We start from the raw sequence: 27,817 nt of genomic DNA, 5'->3' as shown, positions 1-27,817 counted from the left end.
CATCCGGCTGCGACACCTCCGAGACCGCACTACCACAGCCACGCCTACAACCACAGAGATCCCTGGGGTACGCAGAATATTTAAACGGTTTGTACCTAGCGAGAATTCACTCTATTTGACTGAATTAATACGGCTTCCGGTATTCTGAATACCGTATGTCCTCTATCATACGCCCGGGCTTCTATTTATTTCGGACAAGCCTTTGACCCGGCGTCAAATAGAGGCCCGGCTTCTATTAATACCCCCATTTCACTATGACCACGAATGTCCCGAATCGTCACGAAATGGAAATATTTTGTGTTCGTAGATATAACTCTATCAATTCTCGAAGTCCGTAGTTGAATCTTATTTGATTCTCAGATTAGAGGCCCGGATTCTAGTTTTTGCACTGAGTGAGTGAGTATGGTTTTACGCCGCTTTTAGCAATATTCCAGCAATATCACGGCGGGGGACACCAGAAATGGGCTTCACACATTGTACCCATGTCGGGATTCGAACCCGGGTCTTCGGCGTGACGAGCGAACGCTTTAACCATTAGGCTACCCGACCGCCCCAGTTTTTGCACTGAACCATTGACCCGGCTTCTATTAGAAGCCCGGCGTCTAATAGAGGAAATACGCTAGATTGACAGCGACTGTACGCACCTAATCACCCCGGGATTGATTGTCGCCTTAATATATGCTCCCCTAAACAGCTGGGGACATAACAGATGATTTAATTATGAACGTTTTAGATGACTTGATCAATAATGGGTCATTTGTTGATACGATGTGCCATGGTTCGAATCAATTTCCCATTGACAATTTGAGGGAGTCTTGTCCACTACTGTCAAGTTAGCTCACGTTGGCGTTCGTTAGAGTGAATCTGGGACTCATTTGAAAACAGTACACGATTACGTTTGGCGCGGTAACAAATGTGTAGATTTATTAAAAGTGGTAGAACACGTAGCTGCTGAGCATGCAGACGCTATCTCATCGTCTGTATGTAACTTGAACTGCAGTGGTCTGGCGCAAGTGAACAGCGATTTGATTAGCTGTTTGGGCACGATTTCCGCGCTAAAATTTACATTTGTAACCTCATGCTGTGCGTAATCTTCCCGAGGCAAGAGAGTTGTCGGACTTTCATTTTTGTGGAAGCCTCGGTGGCTGAGTGGGTTAGATCGCTGACTTTGTGTGTTGGCGATTAGGTGCCTAACCCTGGCAGGTGTGGGTTCGAATCCCGGACGGGACTCCACCCAAAAAAGTACTAGAATCTGTACTTTAGTTAGTAACATTAGTTACATTTGACCACTTTCTAAATGGCATTGTGTATTCAAAGTCTTGTGTACATTGATCAATCGGAAGGGGTGCTAATTGGGATTGTTCACTAGCCAATATCGTAGCTAATGTCACCGCTTATTAGAACGGGGCGCTTATTACGTCGTATACGGTATAGTGAAAATGAATTCCAAATTTGGATTATATGTTCAGCCTATATTCACCTTAGACAAATCTATCAAATATAAAAATATTATACATACCCAAATATACAGACGTTTGACTTCCTGCTGTCATCTCCATGTCCAAATATAATTAGTAACACATCAAAGTTGGTCACATAAGCACAGATAACTCACCTTTTTGCGAACACCTGGTATCATCACTATTTGACAGTTATCCATAAATAATTTCATACTTGGATGTTGACACTGTTTCTTTCATGCTGATTGGCTGAGTGGGTAGTCACGTGATCTGATTTTTGGAGTTCACACACCAGTGAACAGACAAAAGAAAGTTCACATGATGTGAACAATTTTTGTGTGGCATTGATTGTATGAACCTTTGCCGGAACTTCTTTCCGAGGTTTCCCCAATTCTCGATTGGTGTTTACGATGAACTCGTTTTGCTATTTTCTGTTTAATCCCTGCACTTATATAATTAATGTAGTATTTTTGACCGGTCTTGTAACATTTCATCGGACTTATGAATAAATGCTTTGATTCTGGCGTTTGATGTCGTCTAGCTGCCACATGAAACAAAATGGATTGTCCTTACGGTGATTTGGATATGGAATGGCTATCTTTCAATACTAATAACGCAGGTGAAGAAAATTCATTCTGTAAAATTACTGAGGTGAACGAAATTGAGTTATTGAGCGACATTGACTTTGATGCCTTGTTGCCATGCCGGAAATGACAGGAATCTAGCACCAATGAAAACTAGGTCGTACTCTGCTCAGATGTGGCCGCTGACACAGGGGAAACGCGACTGCTCCCAACCCCAAACTAAAACCCGATTCACTGTCGTATTGGGATAAAATTTGAAAAACCATAAAACATAAAAGGGTAAGAAAAAGAATTTTAAAATAAAAACTTAACTTGCTTACCTGTTTTACCGATTGGTCATCGGAGACGAGAAAATATCCGAAGACGGAATTAGAAATCAACTAGAAGCGGCGGCACATGAGTGACGGGGCACAGTAAAGAAGCTGGCATTAGGTCATACAGTAGGTCCATCTCAGGTGACAAGAAACACCAGCTAAGCAAAGTATTACAGCACACGCGACAAATCCCAAACTCTCAATATAACACACCCTGACATTGAAAATTAACACAAAACACACAAGTTTCAGAGCACTCTGTTCAATCCAAACAAATCCATGCCGCATCGTCGGAATTGGTTTGCGATTATCCAAACACAAGCAACACATTCATAAATCGGTGATATTTCCAATTTGCTAGTGCCACGAGAGGGTTCACGCTTCGTGGTGTTTTCCATAACTGCTCCATAAACGTCATTTTCAACAGCAGTAAATTTATAAATTTCATCCTCATGCTCCCGTTTGACTCGAAATGCACCTCTTTACAAACTTATGTGACGTCATATATAAATCACGCGCTTGAAGGCTGACCTCGCCTCGGTGCATCGATATCGAGGTTATGTTTATATTTTTGTCAACCTTCCTGTAACATATTTTTAAGATTTGATTTATCCAAAATATTGTATATATTCAAAGAACTATGTTTCTTTGCGTAACTGTGTATGAGTGGGGAAACGTATGTGACCGAGAGCCGGTGTCAGAGAGTGGGATTTCCCCCCTAGCCTAAATTCCCCCCGGAAAAAGGGCTGTATAGCTAAATTTTCCCCGGGGAAAATTGACTACAAAGCCATATTTCAGCTTTAGAGTCGGATTTCCCCCCTTAACACAAGGGTGTGTGTGTGTGTGTGTTGGGGGGGGGGGGGGGGGGGGGGGGGGGGAAGATGGCTATACAGCAGAATTTCCCCTTTATCCCTCAGATTTTTCAATGCAGTATTAAAAAGCATAAACTACTGCACCATTTAACAAACATTGATCAAACAGCAATGGCAAAGCGGACTTCTTGCATGCCATATTTGACAGAGAAATTGGAGTTAAACGTGTCTCAATTGAAAACAAGCTTTTAGGAATCCTGTATAACAGGTTTAGTGTTGAAAACATTGACGATTCCGACTTGCCACTTGTTATTCATGCCTGAGAACTTATTTATGAACTGTTCCTGGATACTAGTAAATACTTCACGTCAGTGATTTTTCTAGTTATTTTAGTTATTAAACCTAAGGGCTGACATTAGTACAGGTCCTAAAAGTGTTTTCGCAAGCATAGCCTGCAGTTCACAACCCTGTTCACTAAACAGAATCCGCTCATCAGTTGGTAAATGAACAGATGACGGACAGTACTCACGTATATATCTTCCACTGAAACACGAGTTGAAAAACTTGCGGCGTCACCTTTGGCAAATGATCTTGTTCATGCATGCCTCTGTCCACAAACAGTAAATGGGTACCAAGGAGTTAATGTGGTAATGGTAATGTGAATGAGTAATCTTCTACCGCCTGACAGGCAGCTTTGCTTGCATATTTCACATGTAGCTGGGAAGTTCTGGAATGCAATATATACTGATCGGGGCAAGAAACGTCATGAGCACACACAGATATATGCGCTATATACGTTGTAAATATACTTTATAATATACTTGGCAGTGAGAGACTGAGGATTCTCGATGACAGAAACGTGATATGTCACTGCAACCATGATAAGGAGAACGACTGCCGTTCAAGTTTACAGTTCAGACCTGATGGAAATCAACTAGCAAAGTGTGTTTCAACTAGCAATGTGACGTATTGTTACTGAAGACAGTTGGAAGATTTTAGATTCGCTGATTTACCTCAAATACACAACAAAATAAAAAACAACAACAACACAAACCCTACTTAATAAATATATAATAAATAAAACATTTCATTTCGTCAGTGATATAAGGCTGATCTGATCCGCCATATCTCACTGTCGAAATGAACTATCCTCTGTTTATCAAAATTAAGAATGTATGGCGCAAAAAAGCACCAGATTTTAATCATGGTTTCTTTTGTAAATTACTCCATCAGCCAACTATACATCTAGGTACTTTTGATAATGGACATATATTTAATTATTGGGGAAATCTGACTCCAAAGCGGAAAATTGGCTGTATAGTGTATTTTCCGGGTGGGAAATATGGCCATATAGCGTGCTTTCCGTGGGAAGTATGGCTATATAGCCAGTGTTCCGGGGGGAAATTTGGCTAGATAGCCCTTTTTCCGGGGGAAATTAGGCTAGGGGGGAAATTCCACTCTCTGACACCGGCAAATACCGATAAAATAACATTGTTGCAATGTCCTTCGGCTAAACCAGAGGACTTCAAATTTAAGCAAACATTGTTAAGATATTAAACTACAAAGTATGAAATTATAAGAATTGAACGTCGCAGTGTGAGTGAGTGAGTTAAAGTTTAACGTCACATCGGCAATATCTCAGCCATATCGTGACGAAACAAAATTTGACATTAACAATATATATCAAGCCGACAATTCTGCTGATGAAGGGCAGTACATAAACTAGCATATCACAGGTTTTCGTAAAACTAGTTTGAGAATATGTTAATATAGATTACTAACTTAATCATTCGACAACACATTATAAAAACGGGCTATAGATCGCCACCAACTGAAGGTTGATCACCGCGCTGGGGCCCATGGAGACTTACAGTACTTTTGCTACCTGCATGGACCTCAGTCGGATTTACATCATCCCTCCAGTTGTTAGCGAAGACTGACATAATTTAGCCAAACATTAAAATAACATATATGCTACGATTAAAAAGATGGAAGAAATAAATATACTTTGAAAGACGTGGTCTTACATACTGTCTCAGGGTGACAATAATTTTACACTACTTTAACGCCCTTCGAGGATATAGGCACTAACAATCTCAGTAACTGATTTATTCAACAAATTATAAAATGAATTTATTTAACCAATTATAAATGAATTTATTTATTTACAAAACATAACAATAAAAAATTATGAATTAAGTCAATTTCTTTTAAAAAAGCAAAAATTAAATGAGAACTTACCTGATGAAAAAGATCCTTGAGCGATGAAACTTTGAAATATTTATCCCTTGTGATGGAAAAATCAATGCGGTCAAGCAGGACAAAAAACAAGGGACACAAAATGGACGTCACACAGTTTAACCAGCGCTTTTAGATCGTTCACCCTTCAATGAACCCATCCAAACTGACGTTCAATTCTTAAACACACGCTCATGTTATAGTCGGAATCGTATAATGGACTTCTTTTAGTACATATTTATTGTGAATAGTGAAAGGGTTTTGTTGCTTTTTATTATCTATTGTTGACAACAACTACCTTCATCTGGACCGAAATATATGGTAAAATAGACAATTCCTCTCCACCTATTCACCCCCTTAAAGGTACCAAACTAAAAATGGATTGTTTTTACAAAAAGTATCACTTCCAACTTTCCTGACGAGACCGTAATGGAATTGCCACAGATCTTTGTTAAGTGGCAAGATATGGCTTAATGAGATTGGCTTTGTATATAGCCATCTATCGATCTGATTGTGTAGAATTGTTTTGTTTTGGTCCTGCTTGTAAGGAAAATCAATAAAGAACAAAGTGATACACTATGACAAGAGCCAATCAATGGTGAGTTTTGAATGCCAGATAAAGTTCGATGATAAGAGAGACATTCTCTCACAGTACTTCTGGGTTTTGTGAAGATGGCTGAATTACCGGTCTTCGTTTTAATTCAACTGTTGTCACTGTGGATTCCTGTTGGTGAGTTTTTCTACGAAATGTATTCTGTGCCTTTTACCATGACAACTTATGTCGAGGAATATTAAAATGAAGTACTTGTTTCCTAGTTACATGAAATACGACAGCCTCCGTGGTCTAGTGGTAGAGAGCGGAAGGTCCGGGGTTCAATCCCCGGCCGCGTCATACCAAAAGACGGTAAAAGATGGTACTTGTTTTTACCCTGTCTGGCGCTTAGCAGTGAGGGGCTAAAACCAGGACTGGTCGGCTCGGAGACAGTATACTGTGTCTGAGTGGGGTATTCATGTTAAACTGCGGCATGGTATCTCAGTGAGCTAGCACTATAAATCGGCATCAGTCCGGACCAGTACAAGCAGCCACACAAAGACACACACGTACATGCACGTCACTATATAAGTGCAATAATCTGGACGCGACGTTAAACCCAGTTTCACCTCGCCTGCATGAAATACATTAATTGAGCAATAGCGTCACATTTTGCCAAAAGTACGAACTGCTACAGGTACGAAGTAAGTGAGCGAATAGGGCTTTACCCCCACTTTAAGCAATATTCCAGAAATTTCAATGTGGGTGACTCCAGAAATTAGCTCCTTTCTTTGTAACCGGGATGGGAATCGAACCCGTATCTTTGGCATCACAAGGCAGTAACACCTGCACTACTCCATTTTCCCATGCAAGTATGAAGTGAGACCTTCTGAAAAGGCCTTTGGTACACAAAGAACAATGGCAACTGTTCAACTGATAAAGATCGTTTAGATCCGGGGTAGAATAGGTCTTCAGCAACCCATTCTTGCCATAAAAGGCGACTATGCTTGTCGTAAGAGGCGTCTAACGGGATCGAGTGGTCAGGCTTGCTTACTTGAATGATGCATGTCATCGTATCCTAATTGCGTGGATCGATGCTCATGATGTCCGTGAAGATTCCGGGGCAGAATAGGTCTTCAGCAACCCATGCTTGCCGTAAAAGGTGACTATGCTTGTTGTAAAAGGCGATTAACGGGATCGGGTGGTCAGGCTCGCTGACTTGGTTGATGCATGTCATCGATCCAAATTAAGTGGATCGATGATCATTATATTATCACTGGATTGTCTGGCCCAGACTCGATTATTTACAGACCGCCGTCGTATAGCTGGAATATAGCTGAGTGCGGCGTTAAACAACAAACCAAGCAAGCAAACAAGGTTGTATGTGTAATTTAAATGTAATATGTGTTTAACGCCGCACTCAGCAATATTCCAGCTACAAAGTAACGTTGACAGTTTCGTCAATAATCAAACCGATATATTTGCTATCTGATTTCTTTTTCAAATGTTCTATGGTATAAGCTGTCCCCATAGGTGTATACAACCCCCGATAATGACGAACAGACATTTCTTCTCTGCTGTTCTATGACTCGAAAATTTGTCTGCAGCAATGTTCTCTTTTGCCAAATATAACATAGTTCTCATCTCCGCGGTTAGGTTATCGTTCGTTTTTTCATTAGCTACGGACATGTGGCCAGCAATGTTTTTTGCACATCTATAAACAGCGTCATGGTGACTGTTACGGTCTATGTGCTCTTTTATAGCCGACTTTTGCATGTTAATGCAACCCTTTGTAAACCTATGCAGCTTCCTTGCTACCTCACACACACGACGAATCGTCTCTGTTTCGGACACGTGACGTAACCAGTCATCGAGAAATTTCCGTCTTTTTGTCGTTTTACCTTTGATATCAGTTTTGGGCTTTTTAATCCCGCCTTCACAATCAGTACTAACACTGTATGACTTTTCATAATTGAAGAGCTGAGAGCCATAAGGGCCAATGTCAGTGTGTTTTGAGAAAAGTGATGAAGACGATAACCATATGCTTGCGAATGATCATTTTGTATTCAACAAGAAATTCCAAAACTTTAACACATTCTGGCAGCAGACATATAAATGTTGCTAACAAAACATTCGAAAAAAGAATATATACTGACGTTTTAAATTTGTGTTAGGGTCGAAAGGGCCAATATCTGTATTTTAGCCCTTTTCGTTCTGAGCCATTTGCTTTGGATTTAACAAGGGATTTAACATACAAAATCTACTGAAAGTATAAACACATACTAATAAAGGTCTTTTTAAAGACTTAAACTAATGTCAACGTTGTTAAAATAGTTGAAACGTAAAAAGTGTGATTTCAAAATTTCTTAAATCTCTTCAATCAGTCTCAACCACTAGGTTAATCGTCTCATTTAACATTGAACAGTAGAATCAACTGCAAAATTGTTCTCTGGTCAGCAAACAAATTAATCATAGTCCCAATCACTGTCACTGTCATTGTCTCCAATGGATGGCAAGCTTCCTTCATTCATTAGGTTGTTATAAAACGACCGACATTCCTGTGGAAGCAGCTGTGCGATCTTCTGAAGATCATCCCATTTGGCCTTAGAGATTGGTAGCTTGCCTTTATATTTTTGTTTGATTTCAGCCCCGACTGTATTTCTCCTTACACAGTGACACCTTGTCCAAAGTTCAGACTGAGAAAGTGTGGATTTCATCCATATTTCTCGAGGATGGTGGACTGTTTCTTTTACACCCGTTTCAATGTTGAAAACATCTGACTGACCATAACTGAACCAGCGCATTTTGGAAACCTTAATTTTGTCCCCATTCTGATCAACATAGCTTGACTTAAGTACATGTTTTAAGTACACATCATAATCCTTGAATGAACTCTGCTCAGGATAGAAAGCTGTATACTTGTTTTTCACTCGTGCATTTTGGATAAGTGCACCGTACGACAAGGGAAACTTTGTATGAACTGCCTCATTTCAACTATTACAGAATCATCTGTAGCCTGTGTTGCCTTCTTCCCACGATTTCCTCGCTTATCTATGATGTCAGTATCCCCTGTGTGATGCTGTAGGCGATGAAGCTGCTTTCTGGTAAGCCCATATATACTGCAAAATGCAGTATGACAAAAGGAATATGATATTCCTTCCGGACTTTTCACAGAATATGCAAACGAATGTTCACGTTTTCTGGTACCATCCCGTGGTCGAGTTGTGATCTTATTTTTTTTTTTTTTTATTAGACCATACAGGTATGTGTCTTTCCTGTTCTTGTTGCCAATATCCAAAAAAGATGAGAATATCCTGGTCTGGTCATCTCTATCTACATTTGTCAGACATCCTTTGCCACAGGAACACTTAATTGTTAATTTCTTTGCTGGAACCGTCCTGCCACGACAATCGACGTAGTCTTCTCCTTTGGCCTTTTTAGACTTTCTAATATTTTTTCTCCCAATTATTTGGATTCCTACCCCTTTTTCTAGCTTTTACTTTGCACGTAGTGAGTTCTTCATGGTCATTTGTGCTCACTAATGCAGGCACATATTGGTCATCAACATCTTCATTTGAAACAGAACTGTCATCACCAACATTTCCTCTGTCAGGACGCTCAGTATCAGCCGTCTGGTCACTATGATGATCATATTCTTCAGAACAAACACTATCCTCTGGACAGTCATTGCTACTGGGGTGATATGCGTCTCCATCATCGGTCTCTGACATACTTCTTTCAAGCGAACCATCAAGTGTTTGATGTGCACTTCTCAAGAAATATCAGGTGCTGTTTTCAAAATACTCTGATCAGTGGTCTCAATGGACGTGCTTTCAGTGTCAAATGATGCTGAATTCTCAATGTCCTGTAACAGCAATGAGAATTAGGTATCCATGTTGATTACTGCGTCTGAATCAGTCGAACACACCAAGTCAGCATATGTGATTATTTCATTTTCATTGTATGATGTATGTTTGAATGATGTAACTTCTGTTACTTCCTGGGGCTTTCCTGTATGATTGAGTGATTTATCTTCTGTTTCTTCCTGGGGCTTTCCTGTATGATTGAATGATATAACTTCTGTTTCTTCCTGGGGCTTTCCTGTATGATTGAATGATGTATCTTCTGTTTCTTCCTTGGGCTTCCTGTTTGATTGAATGATGTATCTTCTGTTTCTTCCTGGGGCTTTCCTGTGTGATTGAATGATGTAACTTCTGTTTCTTCCTGGGGATTTTTTGTATGATTAAATGATGTAACCTCTGTTTCTTCCTGGGGCTTTCCTGTATGATTGAATGATGTATCTTCTGTTTCTTCCTGGGGATTTTCTTTATGATTGAATGATGTAACTTCTGTTTCTTCCTGGGGATTTTCTTTATGATTAAATGATGTAACCTCTGTTACTTCATGGGTACTTTTTGCAACGACCAATTTGTCACTGCTCTTGGCGGCTGAAATATGTTGTAAATTCACAACAGTAGAGTTACCAACAGATTCACTGTGCAACATAGCAGAAGGCACTGTCGTCTCTGACATGAAACTCACATCATTATTGTCACAGTTCTCCGATGAATCAGATGAATCATCATCAAGGAGGCTAGACAACACTTTTGATGCTTCAACAACGTTGAATCTTTTAGAAGGCATTGTAGAAATTATTTAAGAATACTTCACAGAAACAATATGTCTCCTGCCTTCGTCATTTAAGTAACATACTTCATGTGCCCATTCACGAAAACGCTGAGTCCCTTCTTCCACGAAGAGATGCAGAAGATAATATAAACGTTCCTGTTAATTAATCTTTCACATTCCAAAAGATCCTTTATTGTCGTTTTGGGCCAAACAAAGTTAATCTGAAATCATAATCATATAAACATTCTGACAGATTTGTGAGAGCAGAAAGGGCCAAAGTAAAATAAAACAATTATGACATTATTAGCACTATAAATGTGAAATTACTATGTCATTTGCATATGTTCATATTTTACCACCTTATGGCATTTCCAGCTGTTAACAAATGTTTTGCAAACATTGTGTATTAAAGAAACAGGTACTTTTTTATACAGTTATTATGGACTGAGCAAAAAGGGCCAACGTACGTTGAATTTATGCCATTCGTAAAAGTTACCTTCAATAAAATGCATTCTTTCACCATAAAAAACGTTTCTTAATAATCCCTAAATTTCTGTGAGTTACCATCTGACATAAATGAGAGCTCTTTCAAGCAAAACGACATATACCTTTGGCAGCATACTTGGCAACCGCCTCTGCAACCGCGATGAACCACTAACGGAAGTGAGAGCTAAAAGGACCAAAATCTCGCAAATTGACTTTGGCCATTTTGGAACTAGACTTTGGCCTTTTTACATAATTTTAAGTAGATATATTTCAAAAACTTATCAATGAAAACATACAAAAATTTTTTCTATAAGAAGACAAGTACTCATAGATTTCATTTATGCAATAATATGCAAAAAGGGCCAAAGTGCATTTTGGCACCTTTTGGCTCTAAGCTCTTCAATTTGTACGTTTGCGGGGATTCTCGGGGTTGACACCGAAAAAAATTAAAATCTTCGTCTGTTTTGATGACGCCAACTTACATAATCTCGAAGCACGTGGTTTGAATGACATTTCACTTTGGTTCGAGACTTAGTCGCTATTAATAGATATTTAACCTCGAAGAAAAGCGTGATGATATTTATTTGCACTTCACAGGAAAAACAGGGAAACCCTGCAGATAACAGACAAGCCGACTTCGTTCGAAAAATATACTTTATTCAACGACAAAGATTTAAGATTTAAGATTTGCCTGTTCACAGGGACTGGCAGGCATACGAATTACCGGTCCAAGCATAATTGTACCAGTAAAAAAGGACTGAAAAATATTTTGATCATGATGGTCATGCGAGTCTCCGCGTGTATATACAGTGAACTTTATTATGTTAAAGGCCAAAATTAGTATGAGTGTTACAATCTTAGGGGTGGGCGAGTGCAGAAAAGGACTTGGCATTAAATGTATGTTAGCACTGCTGCAAGAAGTAAGCTCCATCCCAGTATCAATTAATTAACTGGGGTACGATGAACGCTTTGGTACGGCCAGGTGCAAGGGAGCGAGCACGGAGGATTATGTCATCGCGTCCTCTGATATATCACCACTTTAAAAATAAGTGATTGTGATGTGTTGGGTACTGAGAGAGAGAGAGAGAGAGAGAGAGAGAGAGAGAGAGAGAGAGAGAGAGAGAGAGAGAGAGAGAGAGAGAGAGAGAGAGAGAGAGAGAGAGAGAGAGAGACCGTATGTACTAGTCCGAACTAATGCCGATGTTTGAGTGTTACACCATGCCTGAGTTTAACATGAATAGCCCACACAGACCCAGTTTACTCACTCCGAACCGATCAGTCCTTGTTTAAACCCCCTAAATTCCGAACGCCAGGCAAGGCACCAACAAGTACCATATTTTAACGTATTTCAGTACGCCGGGGATCGAACCCATGACCTTCGCTGTCCGGGCCGAGTTCTGTAAGTAAATGACACGGTAGACAAAGTAACCTTGCTAAGTAAAAGTAGAGTTATTGCTTCACTCTGCCGCAGCGACCTTCGGGTGTAAACAAACAAACGTGTGAAACAGGCCAAGACATGGTCTGAAAAACAGGTCTACGAGGTGAATACTTCAAGGCAACGCGCATCTTAGAAAAGAAGCCTTCATTACAAAACGGCTTACAAACGCCCGGAAACATTATTAAAACTTCAAAAGCAGATTAACGTCATAAAAAGGACTGTAAAAGCTTTCCCTTACAAAGACAAACACTATTCATATAATCGAGATATGTATGCGGGTCAACATAGTGATGATAACTGCATTGAGTTTGACCCAAAACAAACACGCCGAAATAGAACATATTCTAAATTGGAACTATTATAATACATGAAATAAAATGACATGCTCAAAAGGTAAAAAAATAAAAACGCTCAAGGCGTTATAAACGAGTATATTAGCAATTCAATAGATGTTTTGCTAGATGTTTGTAATAAACTGAGTGTTTAATATGATTTGGTTGGTTGGTTTGTTGTTTAACGTCGCACTCAGCAATATTCCAGCTATATGACGGCGGTCTGTAAATAATAGAGTCTGAACCTGACAATCCAGTGATTAATATCATGAGCATCGATCCACGCCATTGGGATCGATGTCATGCATCAACCAAGGCAGCGAGCCTGGCCACCCGATCCCGTTAGTCGCCTTTTACGACGGTTCTGGACCGGGAGAGCGAAACCTAGCCATAATGAACTCTAAAAGCTCTTCGCTTTCGTGAAGCTAAACTCTCAAATTACACGAAAAACACAGAAATGCGTATACCGTATTTACAGTAGTAATTTATTAGATGCTGAAGTATAGTATAGTTGCACAAAAGTACTTTACATTTAACAAATTCAATAACTCTAATACTTTAATATTTCATAGATGTACATTATAATTTCATTCACTCCAAGTGGATCAGGTCACCAACGTGATCTGTGCACTCAACGTCGCCGATGACGTTGTTGACGAGATTGTCTTTCAGAGCCTGAACAAGTGCTGACCACCTCGCACGGTATCAACCATGGTCACTCCAACTTGTGCGTTAGCCATTTTGGACATGGATAACTTACTTACTTACTTTGGAGATTTAACGTGCGCTTTCCGACTGATTCGTATTTCGCACACGGGCCCGGCCTGGCCATTTTATGTGTTTCCGAAAGGGGCGAAAGTGGTGTGTGCAACCCAAGAGGGGGCTTTAGGGGTTGCTTATATAGAATTTGGGAATTTTGAGATTTTGAATAGATGCCGATTGGGTTGGGGAGGAGAATTAAGCTTATTTCTGGGATTTTGAGGGATAGTTTAGCTGCTTTATATTACCGTATATTCCTACGTGGGCGGGTATCCACAAGAATGTTATTTGTTTGCCTGCCTTAGTTAGGTCGTTGGAGCTTTTAAGTATTTGATTTATTAATTTAGGTCGGTTTTGGGTATTTTTGTTTTGGAGGGCTTGCAGTCCACTTAGGGAGTCGGTAAGTATTAGGATTGTTTTTGTGGTTTTTGGATTCTTGATTATGGGGGGCTGAGGCCATGCCCATTAGTTCTGCCGTGAATATTGATTGGTTGTTTGGGAGTCGGGCGCCAATCTAAACTACGGTAATCCGGTGTTTTTATAGCAATTACTCATTTTTTCGCTTTCGTAGGACAAATACCCCAACTTTTGTTTTCGCTCTACTGATACTAGGGAAAATTGGATTTTCGCTAACCCGGCACGACACCTTTTACGACAAGCATAGTCGCCTTTTACGGCAAGCATGGGTTGCTGAAGACCTATTCTACCCCGGAATCTTCACGGGTCCTATTTGTAAACAAACTCGCCATGTATATAATTATATATTGTTATATGTTTTGTATGGAGCGGGATGTTTAATGCCGTTAAATATTCCTCCTGTAAACCTCTTGTCCCATGGATAGCGGCCAAAAGCGAATAGAATTCAGTTCAGTTCACTTCGGGCAAAGATAGCATCAAGGTCCCCTGATGTTTGTTTCAACGTTTCAACCGCATGCACATGTCATAATATTGATTTGAAACTGCGAAAAAGCATAAACAAAACACGGAAAATATTAAATATTTATAGCACATTGATCTGCTGCTTTTTGTCCATATTATATGACACTGGCAACATGAATTATGCACCAGTGATTCACATTAATGGTCATGTCCCAAGTCATGTCCTTGCTTGGAACATGATAGCTGACAGTTGATATGGCGTATTGTTTCGCTAACGTCAATAGGTCTTCAGCAACCCATGCTTGCCGTACAAGACGACTATGCTTGTCGTCAAAGGCGACTTACGGGATCGGATGGTCAGGCTCGCTGACTTGGTTGATGCATGTCATTGATCACAATGGCGTGGATCGATGCTCATGATATTAATCACTGGATTGTCTGGTCCAGACTCGATTATTTACAGACCGCCGTCATATAGCTGGGGTATTACTGAGTGCAGCGTTAAACAAACAAACCAACCAACCATTCAGGACACCGTGTACGGGAACTGTTACATCTGATACAATGTTGACTATTTTGGTCTCAACTCATGTATAGACTTGTAACTAAAGTTAACAAGCAATATTAAAACATACCGAATGAACCCCATATCCTTGACTTTGGCCTGTACTTTGGCCAGGACCCGTGGAGATTCCGGGGTAGAATAGGTCTCCAACAACCCATGCTTGCCGTAAAAGGTGACTATGTTTGTCGTAAAAGGCGCCTAACGGGATCGGATGGTCAGGCCCGCTGACTTGGTTGATGCATGTCATCGTGTATCGATCGATGCTCATGATGTCAGTGACTGGATTGTCTGGTCTAGACTTGATTATTTATAGACCGCCGTCATATAGCTGGATTATTGCAGAGTGCGGCGTTAAACAACAAACAAAACAAAAATCAATCTTGACTGAAATGTAACAGCTAATTTCACGCCTGTGCAAACAAGAACTAATGGACTCATTTATTTACAGACCGCCGTCATATGGCTTGAATATTGCTGAGTGCGGCGTTAAACAACAATCCAACAAACCAAATTGTTTACAAATAGCATCTTCTTCACGATGAATTGCGGACCGGGCCATCAGTGTGCCTCTTACGTCAAAGACAGGCAAACACATATTGTGTATATTGAGAACAGTTTGTTTTGCATTTTGAACTTTGGCACTCTAGCTCTGAGCTATTTCGATGTCATGGTTCTTTACAAAGCATGTTGCTTCACATGGCTCTGTGTAAACATTTTTTGGTTTCATGACAATACTGTTTTCAGATCAGCCTAGAAAAAAATCTAGAACTGTCAAAACCAAAGGTTCCATGAAACAGTTTCTGAACCATAAATATTTATGTGAATAAATATATTATTCCATGTAATCTCAGGGTGATTCCAAACAGGCATTGTTTGTTGTTGCCATTGGAAAAACTATTTGAATAATACACAAGAACAAGAACTGCTATGCCGCCAGGTATTTTAGTTGACGTTCGTGTTTATTGATTTGGTTTTAAGTATGCAGGCTGAATATAACTGAAGTTAATTTCTGAAAGAAAACCACCATGGGGGTCCATGAGAACGAAAGGAATATATCACTATACAATATGTTCAGCAAGATGACAATGAGTGATTTGAGCTTCACGTTAAGATGCTTTAAGAACTTGGTTACATGTAGGTTCTTGAGTTTGAGATGTTGTTAAGAGGCGATGGGATAGCTTTGTGGTTAAAGCATTCGCTCGTGACGCGAGTGAATGGCATTAAGTACACACTTTGTGTTCCAGTGTGGGGGCTGCGGTTGGGGGATTGGGGGTACAGCCCTCTTCCAGGCTTTATGATTTCTTGTTCTAAAATAAAGCATATATGTATGGAGAAGTGATCTGGATGAAGTAATAAATGTTCGAAAGAGGGCGAGTCCTTTATAAAAGATAGGTTCGCAAAGAACAATGAAGGCCGAAACATGGTTTATTTCACGATAAGACATTGTTGTAGATTGGACACGTTATTTTTTAGATGGAAGTTTCTAGTGAGTTCCTGTCCACAGATGCAGCTGGGCAACACAGAAAAACGCAATGGCCCAACGATCTCAGCCGTAAGTGGGCGAGATATGGCAATCTGTATTAGGGTGAACGATACATATAATCGCAGTGAGAATTGTGAGAATATCCGTGAAATACCAAACATATATAGCTCCCCTGTTCATAAAATGGATTTGTCGTCTGATTGTATTCAGGGAATCCTCATTATTATAATACTGGTAAATATTTTTGAAAGTTTGTACTTTTTATTAAACGCCCTAAAAGAGGCTGCATATAAATGTTATTATATCATAACAAATAAACGACTCGTGGTCGCTGTTTATCGTACAGAACAACATTGCAGGGAGAATTAACCACTCGGGGCTGCGCCTTTCATAGTTGACTCTCGCTGCAGTGTTTTTTGTATGATAAACAACGATCAAGAGTAGTTTTAAAAAAAATAAAATGCTATATACCTTCAGATAGAAATTTCACATCACTGCTCCAGGATAGTAGAGGCTGGTTTTCTTAGTGTTTATCGTCAACATCGTTTTTTGTTGTTGTTATATTTGGCAACATAATCTATCGTACGTGGTAAATTTACATGGATTTCTAATAGAAGTGAGTGAGTTGGGTTACACAGTATTCCAGTTACATCACGGCGTGTCAGCTTAATGTGGGAGGAAAGCCCGAAGTGATGCAGGTCTCGGACGTTTACCACTTTGGTGAAACCCACGAGCACGGGTATGGCGCTGACAAACCTAGAAACATAATTGGGGCGAACTGGGATTTGAACCCAAAATCATAGGTTTCTGGGTTGTCCAAGGGACGCAACTCTGCACATCGAATAGCGGCACCTCAGACGACTGGGCCATTTGTGCCCCCTTCTGCGAGAAGAACGGATCACCCGTGTACACGAGAACGAGACATTTTTGATACAATGTTGGGTTATAAGTGATATGCTCAAGTTGTAATTACTACAAAGTTTTTGATGAAAACATATTTCCAAGTCGTTCAGAAATGTTGAAAACAGAAGTGGGGACAAAATTTCATCTTTCCTTACCCAAGGGAAAAATTAACATCTAACATATGTTTTGTGTCAAAGTGAATATTGTTCCTTCCACTCAAGTATTTCTCAATTTCATGCGAAGACCAGCTCTTCATACCTGGTCCAGTGCACAGAAGTGTCGTGAAGATTCGGGTTAGAATGGGTCTTCGGCAACCCATGCTTGCCGTAAAAGGTGACTATGCTTGTGGTAAAATGCGACTAACCGGATCGGGTGGTCAGGCTCGCTGACTTGATTGATGCATGTCATCGATCCCAATTGCGTGGAACGATGCTCATGATATCAACCACTGGATTGTCTGGTCCAGACTCGATTATTTACAGACCGCCGTCATATAGCTGGAATACTGCTGAATGTGGCGTTAAACAACAAACAAGCAAACATAACTCAGCCTCCCTCTGTGTCTGACTTTGATCAGTCGTAGCGGATTTCATGAATAAGTGACATGATTGTTCCATTGATTACAAGTGAGTGAGTGAGTAAATTAGAATTTAACGTCGTATCTGCATTATTTCAGCCATATAGCGACGAGTGAGTGAGTGAGTGAGTGAGTCCCATCGGCAATATTTCAGCCACATCGTGACGAGAGATTAAATAAAAACCTGTCATCGATGGATGGGAAACCCGTGAAGATCTCTGGTAGAATAGGTCTTCAGCAACCCAGGTAAATCGCTGGATTGTCTGATTCAGACTCGATTAATAACAGACCGCCGTCATATAGCTGGAATATTGCTGAGGGCGGAGTAAAACAACAAACCAAACCAAACCAAATGTCATCGATGGACAGTAAAATAACTAGAATATCAAAATATTTTTTTTTAAACTAGCATACAACCATAAAAAGATGTCACTATATGTAACTGTACAATAGCAAAAAAGGGATATAGATCGCAAGCAACTGAAGGTAGGCCACATACTTGGCGACTTACAGAACCTGAGCTACCTGCATTGCCCCCAGCCGGATTTCCATCATCCCTACAGTTGTTGGCGATTATTACAAATGTAGCCAAAGTTAAATGAACTTATATTCTACGATTAAAATAGTGGTGGAGAAAAACTGGTCTTACATTGATCACAAAGTTTACTGTACAATAACAAAGAGAGTTAGGTTCAAAGTGGGATGGAAATATTTATGAAACAAAAGCAAAGGCTAATCGCTGTGTTCTTTACATGACAGAATTTGCTCGTTGAGACTCTTAAATACACGCCCTTAACCTTGCTCATTATTTCGTACGTGATGGCCTGTTCCAGGTTAACGTACCAACTATGTACGGTTATTACTGCAGTATAAGCAAAGTTCGTTGTGCTGGTTTGCATTCCGTACCGTTCAAGTATCAGCTGATCGTAAGTTTGTCAACAACATATCGACATATTGGTAAATGTCAAGGAAATGTACTGAAGCGTAGTAGGGCCACGGTGATTTTTTTGTCTAAGAATCTCCTAAGTAGGACATAGTATCTTCTACGTAGGACTTAGTATCTCCTACGTCGGACTTAGTATCTCCTACGTAGGAGATACTTAGTCCTACGTAGGAGATACTAAGTCCTACGTAAGAGATACTTAGTCCTACGTAGGAGATATTAAGTCCTACGTAGGAGATACTAAGTCCTACATAGAAGATACTAAGTCCTACATAGAAGATACTAAGTCCTACGTAGGAGATACTAAGTCCTACATAGAAGATACTAAGTCCTACATAGAAGATACTAAGTCCTACGTAGGAGATACTTAGACAAAAATAAAATTCATCGTGGCCCCACTACGCATGCGTAGAAAAGCGATGTTTCGGGCTTCCTTCCCATATTATATGACATACCGTGAGAGAACTGAAATACTGCTCAAAACAACGGAAATACGCAACGGTCTTATTAAGTTATTCATGAGATTTCCTGGTAGACATTCAGAAAGAATTAAAGAGCATGTCAACATGGCGCGCGTTACTGTCCGATACTATGAGTTTTCACATTGCTGTACTCACTGGCGAAGATCCGGGGTAGAACACGTCTTCAGTAACCCATGCTTGCCGTAAAAGGCGACTGTGCTTGTAAGAGGTGACTTACGGGATCGGGTGGTCAGGCTCGCTGACTTGGTTGAAGCATGTCATCGTGCCCAATTGCGTGGATCGATGCTCATGATGTCAATCACTGAATTTTCTGATCCAGACTCGATTATTTACAGACCGCCGTCATATAGCTGTAAGACTGCTGAGTGCGGCGTTAGACAAGCAAACAAACCTTCACTAATATACTGTATTTGTTTCAGCATCAGCGGGGTGCACAGATGACCATTCTCTATGCAACTTCTGGAAAGGGTTACACGAGTGCGTCCTCAATCCGAACTACATGATGTGTTCCTGTGCCATGTCCTGCAACACCACCTCCGAGTGCTCAGGTGATGATCTTCTTGTGCTATCAATGTGGCTGGAAAGGGCGAGGAATGAGAAGGGCCCATTTTGAAATGTACAACCTTGATGGTCTTCTATGGCCATCTATTTTTCAATGTATTTGGCTCATAATGACATGGGGGCGGACGGGTAGCCTAGTGGTTAAAGCGTTCGCTCGTCACGCCGAAGACCAAGGTTCCATTCCCGACATGGGTACAATGTGTGAAGCCCATTTCTGGTGTCCCCCGCCGTGATATTGCTGGGATATTGCTAAAAGCGGCGTAAAACCATACTCACTCACTCATAATGTCATGGTTAGTATCGTAGGTCCATGCCATTCTAAGAACGGTTTAAACGTAGAATATTTGCCGTTATAATTTTTGGCTAACATACTAACTGTCGCCAGCGACTAAGGAAACCCTGCTGGTGCACCATGTAGCAAGTTCCGAGATCCGGGGTAGAACAGGTCTTCAGCAACCCATGCTTGCCGTGAAAGGCGACTATGCTTGTCGAAAGAGGCGACTAACGGGATCGGGTGGTCAGGCTCGCTGACTTGGTGATACATGTCATGGTATCCTAATTGCATGGATCTATGCTCATGATATGAATCACTGGATTGTCTGTCACAGACTCGATTATTTACAAACCGCCATCATACAGCCGGAATTTTCCCGAGTGCGGCGTTATACAACAAACAATCAATCATGTTCGAAACCGTTAGTCACCTCTTACGACAAGCATAAATGAAATCTCTAATGCACTTCTCTAATGTTACCTATTATTATTCGCCCGGAGTATGTTTCTAGGATTTGTTTGTACCAGACTCGTGATCGGGGTTTCACAAAAGTGGCAAACTAAGGCTAATATCATTTTGGTCTTTACCTTTATATCAAGCTAACATTTCATGTTATAACTAAATTACTGTTCAAAGCAGCGTTTGGCACACAGACGACACTTCGTGTAAGGCACCCTAATTCGCTGTGCAGAGTTGCGTCCCTTGGGCATGCCAGAAACCGATGATTATTGAAATACCGATTCGCCCCGATTATGATTTAGGTATTTTAACACAATACCCGTGCTCGTGGCTTTCACCAAAGTGGTAAACGTCTAAGACCTGCATCACTTCGCGCTTTAAATACGACATTATGCTGACACGCCGTGATGTAAATGGAATATTGTTCAAAGCGGCGTTGAACCCATCTCCCTCACTCACTGAATGAACAGAAAAACTGAAAAACAGGAGAATCATATGTATCGTTGTTAAGGGCTCGATATTTCAAATGATCCACGTTAACATGTTCTTAACAAAATATGTTTGACAAAATATTCGCTTTGAACGCCACTATAGTATAAACATCCTCGCACCATGCATGAAAAAAGCAAAACACGCGTCCGACCTTGCTGCACATTGAGAAGCAATAGAGGAAATACTCCACGTGCAGCAGCGACTCACAAAGTAAAAAAATTACAGACTACACCGATTTCGGGAATGTTGTGTAAATTTTCGAGAAGGTCCTCACCTCCGTATGTTGCTGCAAATGTTATGAAGCCTCGGCCCTTCGGGTGTTGTACTTACAATCGCGATTACCGGATTCGACGTAATAACCGCCTCGCTTTAATAAGCGCCCACGGCGATATTTGCTAATATATTGGCTAGTGAACTATCCCAATTAGCACCCCTTCCGATTGATCAATGTACAAAAGACTTTTTTATTCGCGTATAATACGCACTCGTGTGTTATATACACCCTTAGTTATGGGCAATTAAATTCTGGAAAAATATATCTGTCGCATATAAACATTTCAGGCTGTCAGCATAAACCACGAATTTATCTTTCAACTCTCTTTTTTTCACCAAAATTATATTCTAATAAGAGCCCCCTATTTCTAATTTTGAGAGCGCCCTGAGCGCTTATTACGTCGAATACGGTACTTGTTGAATCACTTCGGCGGCACTTAATAACTGAAGTTACCACACTATGTGTTGTATGCATGCCTTTCTGAGCCAGTTATTTCAAAGAACATCATGACCTGTTGATTGGCATTCAGCTGCAGGTGAAGGTGCTGACACACACTGCCAGTGTTTCTTCAATGCATCGAGGGGATTCTGTGAGACCAAAAACCTAGCTACAACGTGTCCTCATACATGTTCTCTCAGACAGAGTAAGTGTCACCGTCATATGTCTCCACAACTGTTGTTCCCTCAGAGTAAGTGTCACCGTTGAATGTCTCCACACCTGTTGTTCAGTAAGAGTAAGTGTCACCGTCATATGCCTCCACACCTGTTGTTCCACCAGAGTAAGTGTCACCGTTGAATGCCTCCACACCTGTTGTTCAGTCAGAGTATGTGTCACCGCCATATGCCTCCACACCTGTTGTTCAGTCAGAGTAAGTGTCACCGCCATATGCCTCCACACCTGTTGTTCCATCAGAGTAAGTGTCACCGTCATATGGCTCCACACCTGTTGTTCCATCAGAGTAAGTGTCACCGTCATATGGCTCCACACCTGTTGTTCAGTCAGACTATGTGTCACCGCCATATGCCTCCACACCTGTTGTTCCACCAGAGTAAGTGTCACCGTTGAATGCCTCCACACCTGTTGTTCAGTCAGAGTAAGTGTCACCGCCATATGCCTCCACACCTGTTGTTCAGTCAGAGTAAGTGTCACCGCCATATGCCTCCACACCTGTTGTTCCATCAGAGTAAGTGTCACCGTCATATGGCTCCACACCTGTTGTTCCATCAGAGTAAGTGTCACCGTCATATGGCTCCACACCTGTTGTTCAGTCAGAGTAAGTGTCACCGCCATATGCCTCCACACCTGTTGTTCAGTCAGAGTATGTGTCACCGCCATATGCCTCCACACCTGTTGTTTAGTCAGAGTAAGTGTCACCGCCATAAGCCTCCACACCTGTTGTTCAGTCAGAGTATGTGTCACCGCCATATGCCTCCACACCTGTTGTTCCATCAGAGTAAGTGTCACCGTCATATGGCTCCACACCTGTTGTTCAGTCAGAGTATGTGTCACCGCCATATGCCTCCACACCTGTTGTTCAGTCAGAGTAAGTGTCACCGTCATATGGCTCCACACCTGTTGTTCAGTCAGAGTAAGTGTCACCGTCAAATGCCTCCACACCTCATGTTCAGTCAGAGTAAGTGTCACCGCCATATGCATCCACACCTGTTGGTCCTTCAGAGTAAGTGTCACCATCATTTGCCTCCACACCAGTTGTTCCTTCTGGGTATGTGTCACCGCCATATATGCCTCCATACCTGTTGTTCAGTCAGACTAAGTGTCACCGCCATATGCCTCCACACCCGTTGTTCAGTCAGAGTATGTTTCACCGCCATATATGCCTCCATACCTGTTGTTCAGTCAGACTAAGTGTCACCGCCATATGCCTCCACACCTGTTGTTCAGTCAGAGTAAGTGTCACCGTCATATGCCTCCACACCTGTTGTTCAGTCAGAGTATGTGTCACCGCCATATGCCTCCATACCTGTTGTTCAGTCCGAGTAAGTGTCACCGCCATATGCCTCCACAACTGTTGTTCAGTCAGAGTAAGTGTCACCGCCATATGCCTCCACACCTGTTGTTCAGTCAGACTAAGTGTCACCGCCATATGCCTCCACACCTGTTGTTCAGTCAGACTAAGTGTCACCGCCATATACCTCCATACCTGTTGTTCAGTCAGAGTAAGTGTCACCGCCATATGCCTCCACACCTGTTGTTCCTTCAGAGTATGTGTCACCGTCATATGCCTCCACACCTGTTGTTCAGTCAGACTAAGTGTCACCGCCATATGCCTCCACACCTGTTGTTCCCTCAGAGTAAGTGTCACCGCCATATACCTCCATACCTGTTGTTCAGTCAGAGTAAGTGTCACCGCCATAAGCCTCCACACCTGTTGTTCCCTCAGAGTAAGTGTCACCGCCATAAGCCTCCACACCTGTTGTTCCCTCAGAGTAAATGTCACCGTCATATGCCTCCACACCTGTTGTTCCACCAGAGTAAGTGTCACCGCCATATACCTCCACACCTGTAGTTCCCTCAGAGTAAGTGTCACCGCCATATGCCTCCATACCTGTTGTTCAGTCAGAGTAAGTGTCACCGCCATAAGCCTCCACACCTGTTGTTCCCTCAGAGTAAGTGTGACCGTCATATGCCTCCACACCTGTTGTTCAATCAGAGTAAGCGTCACCGCCATATGCCTCCACACCTGTTGTTCCCTAAGATACAGTAAGTGTCACCGTCAAACGCCTCCACACCTCGTGTTCAGAGTTAGTGTTACCGTCATGTGCCTCCACCCCTGTTGTTTCATCAGTGTAAGCATCACCACCACATACCTCTGCACCGGTTGGTCTCGCAGACAGCGTCAGTCATCACTTCGTTTGAGTACAGTCACCTGTTCCTCAAGCCTTACCCGTAAGGCCCAACATACATGTTTACCTTCTTCGCGAATGTACACCCTTTCACACTTACATCCATTGAGTTACCATTTAAAAAAGGTGTTTGACAATATCATTGTTATTTATGTCCCTCTAATGGAAACTTTGTAAGATTGTTGATTTTTATAAATTGATTACATGTTAAAATCATGAAACACTTCCTATGATATTCATAAAAACTTTTTTTGCTTAATTGTATAGGTTTCTAAATATAGCAGAATGATGAAAAGAGCATAATTACAGTTATTCTTCACTTTGACCATACTAAATATATACTAGTTATTGCATGTTTACAGGGGTCAATTAAGGCGCCGCAATTCACCATGCATAGATGCGTCCCTTGGACACGCCAAGTCCTATTATTGTGGGTTCGATCCTCCTTTTGACCCAACTCCGTTTCTGAATTTGTCTGCTACATCTTCGTGCTCACGGGTTTCAACTAAGTGGTCACCGTTAGATAACTGGAATACTCTTAAAAGCGTCGTTAATCCCAGTCACTTACTCGCTCACATGTGTTCAATACATTTTACAGCTGTCACGTGCCCCCCTCATGAACCCTATCCAAATGCTATACCTGTTGGTCAGCGGAGATACCTTGATCGAGTGACGTACATATGTCGCCATGGATACCGTAACGATGGTGACGTCGGGCTTCGGGTGTGTGACGCACCAGGGATATGGAGGGTAGTGGGTCAACCACCGATCTGTACTTATGGTGAGTAGCCGCACGTTTCCAACCGAATGTAGAATGGAAGAGGAATATTTCGACACTCTCTTGAATCAGGTTACGAAGTCTAGCCTAGCAGGTTTCCCTGGACGTGGACAAGATCGGTACGATCAGTGTAGGATATTTCCGCCCACATCATCACACTCCCTTCACCAAATCTGTCCACTTGACGCACGCAGTTAGGGGTATAACGTTCATGAACACGTCTGTAGACCCGGTTCCTACCATCACGTCTCTGCAACAGGAATCTGGACTCATCGCTAAACCAAATGCGTCGCCAGTTGACGACGTAGCACGTTCCCGACGTAGGGTCTCCTGGCTCTCAGTCCATGTTCTCTCAGCCTGTTTCGTACAGTCTGGCCTGATATCCTCCTAAGTCCTAGCACCCTGGCTGCAGTGCTCTCATCCGTAGCAGTACGGTCACGCAAATGGAGGACCCGGATGTAGCGATCCTGGGCTGGTGTGGTGACTCTAGGTCTTCCTGTACGGGGACGGTCATTTGTTGTGCCTGTTTGGTTGTAGCGAGCTGCAAGCCGTGAAATTGTGCCTTGGCTAACATTCAGACGTCGGGCAACAGAAGATTGGGACTCTCCAGCCTGCAGTCTTCCAATGGCGATGTTCCTTGTGGCAGCATCAAGACGTGGCATGTTCATTTGGCTTGGAAACACCTTCTGAACGAATGCCTATTTCCGAAAGCAAGCTTGCTTTTTATTGCCAAACACTGCATGCTTTTCCTGCCCAATTTCAACGTGCAAGATGCCACTTGTTACGTCGTGGCGATGCATTTCTTACTCATTCTAAAGAAATCACACCAAAGGCAACATTTTCAAGCCAAATGGATTTGTTGCAAACAGAATGTGTCCATTGATGCTCTTACCAATATTTATACATATTTTGACGATAATATGAATACAAAAGGTATTACCTTCGTTTTGACATATCAGTAACACCTATGCGTTTCTTTTTTGGATAGTATATATCACTGGCACTGATGCTCCAATTTACAGATTCAAGTCTCCTGGTACCTTGCCCGGTTCAAGTGAAAGCATTTGTACCTTGGTCTACGTCAGTGGACGGAGTTGGGATCCTGGACTCGGCTCAAGACACCAACCTCTTGGAGTGCTCGGACATGTGCTTGAGGGTGCCGGGGTGTTCATACCTTGCCCATGATCAAGTCACTAGGAAGTGCTTTCTTTATTACAACGTTGTTCGAAGTGGGTTCACAACAGCCGAGGGTGGAAGCGTGTGGAAAAAAGTGTTCCATGTTCTGCCAGTTACATACTACAGTTAAATTAGCTCTACCCTCCAAAATGAGTGGGGCTGTTCAAAAACAGCAGTGAGTGGATTAGGTTAAACGTCGCTTTGAACAGTATTCCAGTCATATCACGGCGTGCTGTGATGCAGATCTTAGACGTTAATCTCTTGGGGGAAATCCTTGAGCACAGGTATCCTTGAGCACAGGTATGATGCTGATAAACCAAGAAATCGGGCCAACCGGGATTCGAACGCACGATCAAAGGTTTCTGACGTGCACAAGGAACACAACTTTGCACAGCGAATTGCGGCGCCATATATTAGATGCCCCTCGAAAATACCATATAATTACAGAAATACAAAGAGGTTTCCAGTGATGGTTATGGATGGATATGAAAGAAGAAGGATTCGGTTTGACATGACAATCAGTTGAACATGTGTATTATAAGGCTGTAAGCAACCACGAAGGACGACAGGGGCGTGTAGTCAAGAATAAAACGTTTGAGATGACTCGATCAATAATGGAGCATGCTCAAAGATTGGTACGGGATCGGGTGGTCAGGCCCGCTGACTTGGTTGATACATGTCATCGGATCCCAATTACGTGGGTCGATGCTCATGATGTCAATCACTGGATTGTCTGGTCCAGACTCGATTATTTACAGACCGCCTTCATATAGCTGGAATATTGCTGGGTGCGTCTTCGAGGTGAGGTGAGGTGAAATTTGGTTTAACGTCGCGTCCAAGATTATTGCACTTATATAGCGACGTGCATGTACGTTTATGTGTTTGTGTGGCGGCTTGTACTAGTCCGGACTGATGCCGATTTATAGTGCTAGCTCAATGAGATACCATGCCACAGTTTAACATGGATACCCCACTCAGACACAGTATACTGACTCCGAGCCGACCAGTCCTTGTTTTAGCTCCTTAATGCCGAGCGCCAGACAGGGTAACAACAAGTACAAGTATCTTTTAACGTCTTTTTGTATGACGCGGCCGGGTATCGAACCCCGGACCTTCCGCTCTCCGGGCGGACGCTCTACCACTAGACCAGGGAGGCGGTCGGTGCGTCTTCGAGTGAAGAGGGGAGAGTCTAATATTTTCACGAGTGACGCAGTCACGAGTGAACATATTAGACTCTCCCCACTTCACGAGATGAGATAAAAGTGGTATTTGAGAAAACACATTGAATTTTCTATTTATTATATACATGTTTTATTTTTATTACTTGCAATTTATATATTTTTTCGAAAACAGTGTCTGATAAATTACTAAGTTCTCCCTGTCGCCCCTTTACCACCGCCGTATAAAGGGTTTTGCGAAAAGAATATAGTTCGTGAAGAAAACTAGCCCTGGTAATATATGTTATGCGAAATATATTATTTCATATCGAGTATTAAGTTTCGTGGACATTTTTGTTTGTCATA

The 27,817-nt window shown here is 41.7% G+C and overlaps 1 protein-coding gene across 1 annotated transcript; it reads left to right on the top strand.

Annotated features, from left to right (window-relative positions):
• Positions 1–6,071: 6,071 nt before the first annotated feature.
• Positions 6,072–26,424, top strand: LOC139464611 (uncharacterized). The gene is made up of 5 exons (XM_071246139.1): positions 6,072–6,138; positions 19,836–19,964; positions 22,006–22,119; positions 24,939–25,121; positions 26,141–26,424. Exons 1-5 carry the CDS (start codon positions 6,081–6,083, stop codon positions 26,422–26,424), a joined length of 768 nt encoding a protein of 255 aa, XP_071102240.1. The 5' UTR covers positions 6,072–6,080.
• The last annotated feature ends 1,393 nt before the right edge of the window (positions 26,425–27,817 follow it).

The sequence above is a fragment of the Haliotis cracherodii genome, unplaced genomic scaffold, assembly GCF_022045235.1.
Source record: "Haliotis cracherodii isolate W230 unplaced genomic scaffold, xgHalCrac1.p SCAF_17, whole genome shotgun sequence".
In the NCBI taxonomy this organism is placed as follows: Eukaryota; Metazoa; Mollusca; class Gastropoda; order Lepetellida; family Haliotidae; genus Haliotis; species Haliotis cracherodii.
Note: the sequence above shows the minus strand (reverse complement) of the source record. Positions and strands in the feature narration are given on the sequence as shown.

Excerpts from the sequence above, each read along its gene's own strand:
- LOC139464611 (XM_071246139.1), top strand. The coding sequence starts at position 6,081 with ATGGCTGAATTACCGGTCTTCGTTTTAATTCAACTGTTGTCACTGTGG. Across the intron at positions 6,139-19,835 it reads GTCACTGTGGATTCCTGTTG|CATCAGCGGGGTGCACAGAT; the intron begins GTGAGTTTTTCT and ends TATTTGTTTCAG. Across the intron at positions 22,120-24,938 it reads TACATGTTCTCTCAGACAGA|CTGTCACGTGCCCCCCTCAT; the intron begins GTAAGTGTCACC and ends TACATTTTACAG.